Raw genomic sequence first — 6,546 nt, forward strand, 5'->3', positions numbered from 1 at the left:
TCCGTAACACAATAAAGTGTTACTATTAATAGTTTGAAGGAGGGGTAGGACTACACTATTAAAATGAATCCCCGATCCTCTGCTGCCTACCCACCATCGATCTTTCCTCCCTCTGTTTTCTATCTTTGTCTCTCTGTGAGTGTGGCATTTGTGGTGTGTGTGATGTGTGTCGGTGGGGTTTGGCAGTTCTGCTGGTTCCTGCTCCTCCTCGGCTGGAGCACCTGCAGTAACTGATAATCAGTCCAGCACATCAGTTTGGAAGAATTTGACTCCATTTTTGACACAGAGCAGCTTTAATTCTGACATGTTGGATTTTCTCACATGAACTGCTCGCTTCCAGCTCTTTCACACCATTTCTGTTGGACTTGGTTGTTCCAAAGCTCTATTTTTAACAGCAGGCATGGACGCTTTGTGTTCCTACGAGGCTGCTGGAGCTGATTGAGGCCACTCAGTACAACACTGATGATTCCAGCAGACATGCCACAGCACATTTCAGAAGCATCCCTGAAGCATCTCTTTGCTCTGCACCACTAAAAATAACTCTGGCTCTGTTTTTTACAGAAGCTCCATCAAGCTAGCACAAAACAGAGGAAAATGTGCAGGACAGAAGAAACAGCAAAGGAAATCCTGTCAGTGTTTGAAATAGAAGAGCCTGTGCAGACCAACTTTTTTCCTTCTAAATCCACCAGGTGTGGTTTGAAGGACGCAACAAAACCACATCAGAAAGACATCAGAGACTCATCACATCACTCGCTGGATTCACTGGATTATTTTTCTTTCACCATTATTTGGAACAAAGAAAACAAACGTGACTGGTTTGTGTCATTGTGGTGCTGCATGCCCACTTTCTCCTGAGATTCAGTTCACAGACAGATGTTCTGAATAGTTTTCTTTACAATTGGCTGCTAGAATTCAAAATTGATTGTGTGATTTAATGATGGTGAGCCAGATGGGCCAAACCATGATCCTATCAGCAGCATGTTTCATTGTAGTGGTGCATCATTGATGGGATAAATGGACTGGTGCTTATATAGTGATTTTCTATTTTCATGTGGACTAAAGTAGTGGACTGACCAACAGACTGACATTAAGATCAGAGCCGTGCTGCTAGTGTGGCTAAAAGAAAAGAGAAAGAGACAGTCATGTTGATATGAACATTAGAGAAACACATCATGGAGCTGAAATATGATCCTGCTTCCTCATTTGGACTCATTCACCTCAGCTGACACGTTCAACAGCAGACAGGTTTTTGTAGCAGTCTGTCTCACTGTGGGAGTGGCAGGAAGGAGCTACCCCATCTTGGGCTCTGGAACTAAACTGTCTGTAACAGGTAAGAACAAACATTTATTTTCCTTCAGTTGTTTTATTGTAGAAGCTGAAAATGTGTTTAAAGTCAGTTTCTGCTGCTTCAGGCTTTACATGTTAGTTTTTCATCATTAGTAGAGAATTCATCTGCAGCCATTGTTACTTAAGAAAAGCTCAATAATCTCTGAAAACATGTTGAAATCTCACTGAACAACTAAAGTTATTCTTTATTTCTGCAAATATTAGTGATGTTACAAATATTTAGGATTTGATCCTCTCAGTGATTCTGCTGGTTTTTAACACAAGATCATATTTGGTGTTAAAATAATACAGTAAAAGATTTGTAAATATAAATGAAAATGTAAACATGTTTTTAATATTCAAAGATAGATTCTACTTGTGATTTTTTTTAAATATATTAATATATAAATTGACATGGATACTGATTAGGGACACAAAAAGTGAGGAAAAAATATAAATAATAAATAATATAGATCAAACACAAAATATGAAATTGTTAAAGTCATGTTTGTGTTTCTTGCTTGTTTGATTTGTCAGTCTAAATTAGAAATGAAGAAAAAATTCAGCAATGATCATATTTCAGTAAATATTTCTTCAGAAAAATGTAATTTTCATGATGTTTCAGATTCTTTAGATTTTATATTATAACTAATGATGAATTAATTTATACTGTTGAAAAAAGGTTTTAATTCTCATTCAAATTGCAGCTTAATTACATTCAATTTGTGCATCAATTCAAACATACACCGTATATAATCAAAACAAAATAAAAACAATAATCAAACTAAATAATAGATGTAGTGCCCTTCAAATTATTCCAATAACATTTTTAAGGATTGTGAAGTCTGTGAAAGAAGTATAGTATTGATTAAAACATGAATAAAACACCTGTTTAAAAACTGATACAAACGTGGAAATTTCATTGCTGGAATTAAATCATGTTGAATTATTAATATCTCTGGTAAAACTTGTGTTTAAGATGGAAAATATAATTTAAATAGTTTGAAGACAAATCTATATATGCGTACATTTGTGATAAATAATAGATTAAAATATCAGCAAACAAATATTTTATTTCATGATGTAAAATCATGCTGAGTGTTGCTCATGTGAGCCATGATGACATGAGGTGATGACTGTGTTTGATATGAAGCTGAATCCAGTGTATGTAGTGAACTTTGTGCTGTATTGATGAGTAGTTTAGTGATCAGAGTCCATGTAGTTTCCAGGATCAGACTGAATGCAGTGCAGTGCTGGAAGCTGCTGCTGACTGTGTGAATGTGTGTCTGTGCTGCTTGTTGCTGCTGTCAAACTTCAGATGAGCAGGTAGTGAAGCCCGTGGTGAGCGTGTACCCAGCAGCATCCAGAGCCCACCTGGAGGGGAACAGCTCCCTGCTGTGTGTGGCCTCAGCCATGTTTCCTCCTCTGGTCCAGTTCTCCTGGAAAAGACAGAAGAAGAACGGCGGAGAAGCGGAGGAGCTGCCCCCTGCTGAGGGAGAGCAGCTGGAGCTCAGAGAGGCGGGACGCACCATTGCCATCAGGATGCTTGATGGGAGCCATTCTGACACATATAAATACAGCTGCTGGGTGAAGCACGAGGGGGGCACAGTGGAGGCCCAAACACAACAAGGTAATGAAGGCTTGGTGACTGTGTTCAGCAGTGATTCAGCTTCATGTGGAGATGCTGTCAAAGAGAGCAGAGCAGCAGAGGACTGACATTTCTCACTGCAGCTCCAAACATTTGACTCCTTTTCTGTTTCAGAGCTTCCAGCTCCAGCAGCCTCCTGTCCTCCAGAGAGAGAGCCAGCAGACCTGCCAGCTCTGCAGCCAGCTGACTGTAAGATCACCTGCTGCCTCTCTGCATGGACAGCTCCAATGTCCAATGAGGGAGCTGGAACAAGTTTAGGCTCTTAAAGTTGCACTAATTGATCAAATCTTCATCCAACAAGCTCTGATAAAGCCACTGTACACTAGCTGCTCAGCACCAAACAGCAGACAGACCATAATATGTCAGAGATCAGTTTGTTAGCTGCTTGTGGAGTTCTTCTGCCCCCAAGTGGACACAAACACTACATCAATTCATCCACTTGAAGAAGAAGCTGTGACTGTTTCTATTTGGACTTTTTCTCCTTGATCTGAGAGGAATAACCCGACTGTCTGTCTGTCTCTTTGTGTCTGTCTGTCCTTCAGTGTCCTTCCAGTCTCAGTGCAGGGTGAAGCTGCTCTGCCTGCTGTACACAGTGCTGATAGTGAAGAGTCTGGTGTACTGCTGTGGACTCTCTCTGCTGATGATGCTCACAAACAAGGGAGCGTCCACCAACTGCACACATGCTGACTGACTGTTTCCTGCTCGCCTTTTCTCACCATCAGATTTCCTCCAGTCAGCAGTCAGAAATGTAAATTAACTTCTGGTTGGTTCAATGTTTCATTACTGAGCATTTGACCTTTTCTCATTTAATCATCTTAAACTGTGTAATATAAATTTACAAATAAACATGTTTGATGTGTTTGTAAAAGTGTAGATTCTTTATGTGAAGATTTCTTTTGTACATCTCTGCAGAAAAACTCAGCTGATGCATTCAGATCCCACCATAACAAAATAACAGTGTAGTTATTTGTCTGAAGTAAAAATAAAGATTGTGATTTTAAGAATGCATTTCTCATTTCTTCTGTGATACATAACCTGTGTGACTGCAGCATTCACAGATCATAAACTTGCTCTCCTGCAGCAGACGGGCTGTGTGGGTTTCTGCTCTGCAGCCTCCACACCGTTAGCTGTGGCTTTTCACTTTAATAACACAATGACAGTTACAAGCATGAACTCTGCTTCAAGTTATTCAGGAAGCATCTGTGTTCATGTGTGTGAGAGAAACAAAGTGTGAACTCAGAGCTGTTACACAGTTGATGTTTAGTACGATCACAAAAGACAAATACAAGATGAAGTCTAAACATTAAATCCCACAGAACTCAAGTTGAACCGTTATGATTTAAAAACACTGAAAAAGGGAATAAATTAAGACAAGATTTGTAAAAACAATTTCACAAAACACCATCAGTTCAGATGGATGTTGAGCATCTTTCCATCTTTTTCTAATAATCATAAATATGTAAAATGTTTCATCAAAATGTGCCATTGATTAATCAGCTTAATTATTCAGACTAGTACAATTTATACAAATAATATAATTGAGTTAAAAACTGAAATCAAATCATAATTATTATAATTAAGAGCAGCACAGAGAAACAAAGTCAAACAAAGAACATTCATCAATTTGATGATTTAACCAGTGCTGAATATTTATTAAGTTCACCCACGCTGTGCTGTAAATTCTGTTGATATTAATATTAAGATTTAACCCTCATAATGTCGTCCCGATTTCCACACACCTGTGGTCCTCAGGGTCACAAATGTCCCCACTTCATTTCAGTGTTTTTTAAAGTATAAATTGTCGATCAATTCAGTGTAAAAAATACATGAAATGATCAGTTATTGTGATTATTGTTTCACAGCAGAGTCGGTCGCTTTAACAGATGATCACAGACGGGTTTATGTCAAAGTTAATGTAGGAAGCTGTTTTTAAACGACTTCAAGTTTTTTACTGGCAGCAAATAATCAGGTTTTCCTTTGGGCTCAAAAATGACCCCGTCTGCTTTGACTGTTTATAAATGAAAGGTATAAAATATCATCCATCTCTGTGTTTCAAGGTTTGATTCAACTTTATTCCAACTCATTGCCTGACATGTTTCTGTATGTTGGCATGGTAGGAACAGCAGGGCATGGGTCTGAGTGAAGGCAAACTTTCATGAGGACAAAGGCGTGTCCATATTTGACACAAGTGCAGGAGGATCAATTAGAAATTGGCTGAACTTTAGTGATGCTTTTAAAGAATCTGTCATTTTAAAATCTTACATGCAAATATAAAATCTGATGAGATTTATTCCACAGATTTGTGTTTTATGTCAGGGAAAATAATCTATAACAAGTTAAGTGATTTACTATGAAGTGAAAAAGACCAAATATGAAACAGATGTTGTCATGGAGGAGTGGACTCAGGCGCAGACAGAACTCAGACGCTCGATGGCGAAGAATGAAGTGAAGTTTATTACAGGAGGTTCGGTGTGACGACAACGAGTGATGAAAACAAACATGAACTAAAGGCGAGAGCCTAAAAATCGGCTCTGAGGTAAATGACTCATTTACAAGGTGTCACGTATCACACCACGCTGTGAGACGCTGTCAGCAGCACTGAAGGAAACACTATGAACAGCGTTGAGACCACACCAGCCTCTCCCATCCTTTTGTCTTATAGAGATCACAGAGATGTTTCCAAATATTCCTACTTTTGTACTGTTGTGTAAATGTGTGTGTAAAGGTGGATGACTGCCTGCTGCAAATGAAATCTAACCATGGCTACAAATAAATGAAGCTCCAGCTGACGTGAAACACAGCCCTGTTTTTATTACTGTTTATAGATATTAGAATTGATGATCATCATTTTAATGATTCTTAAAACTGTCGTCAACAAAACAGAACAATTAAAAATGAGATGCTGTGAATATTATTTATTCATTTTGATTCACAAAAACAAAGAAAAGGTGAAGATGTTCAAAAAGTTAGATGAAGAAGAAAACAACAGATAACAGTGTGTGTTAGTAAATTCACAGCAACATGAATGTTTCTGAGTGTTTGTGCATCATGTGACCCAGATTTTTGGATCTGCTGTCAGATTGAAATGAAGACGATGAAACCACAGCAGCTTCAGCTGAGCTGTCAATCAGCAGCAGCAGTCTTATCTGTGGGCCGCAGGGGCTGATGGGAGCTTTGAGGACCTGTTAGAAACCACGTGGCCCTCGTCTGATCTCACAGCTCGTCCTTGTTTGGCCTCAGCTGCATCAGAGCGCCACTTCTCCCCAGGTTCACCAGAGGAAACACCACTGCACAAAATGCTTTTCCTCCCAGCTGCTGCTCTGTGCTGTCTGTGTTCAGGTGAGTGTTTCCAGCCAATCAGGAGCCAACAAAGTCAACCTGTAACAAACACTGTCACACTAACCTTCATCTATCTGTCTGTGTCTCTACAGCACTGGTTACCATGGCAGCAGAGTCAAATCAGGGTGGTTCAACACTGACCAAGAAAATTGGAGAAAGTGTCTCCTTCAGGTGTGGGAATCCACAATGTAGTGGCTCTGTAGACTGGTACCAGAAGAAAGAAAGAGAAACAT

General features: G+C 39.3%; 1 protein-coding gene and 1 long non-coding RNA gene across 7 annotated transcripts in view; both read left to right on the forward strand.

Moving 5' to 3' along the window:
* LOC120718841 overlaps positions 1 to 6,546 on the forward strand; it is a 223,853-nt gene that overhangs the window by 197,066 nt on the left and 20,241 nt on the right. The window contains exons 2-5 of one of the 6 annotated variants that reach the window (XM_040007567.1): positions 1,242 to 1,330; positions 2,645 to 2,956; positions 3,089 to 3,163; positions 3,517 to 3,978. The exons of 4 other annotated variants lie outside the window; for them this stretch is intronic. In XM_040007567.1, coding sequence (XP_039863501.1) covers positions 1,242 to 1,330; positions 2,645 to 2,956; positions 3,089 to 3,163; positions 3,517 to 3,665 — 625 coding nt within the window. In that variant the 3' untranslated portion in view covers positions 3,666 to 3,978. Of the gene's footprint in view, positions 1 to 1,241; positions 1,331 to 2,644; positions 2,957 to 3,088; positions 3,164 to 3,516; positions 3,979 to 6,546 lie in introns of those variants that run through there. One more of the 6 variants, XM_040007569.1, reaches the window with a different exon arrangement.
* On the forward strand, positions 5,952 to 6,523 carry LOC120718858. The gene is made up of 2 exons (XR_005692580.1): positions 5,952 to 6,313; positions 6,406 to 6,523. It is a non-coding gene; the product is annotated as an uncharacterized LOC120718858 (long non-coding RNA).

This window comes from Simochromis diagramma, unplaced genomic scaffold, assembly GCF_900408965.1.
Source record: "Simochromis diagramma unplaced genomic scaffold, fSimDia1.1 OVJJ01000544.1, whole genome shotgun sequence".
In the NCBI taxonomy this organism is placed as follows: domain Eukaryota; kingdom Metazoa; phylum Chordata; class Actinopteri; order Cichliformes; family Cichlidae; genus Simochromis; species Simochromis diagramma.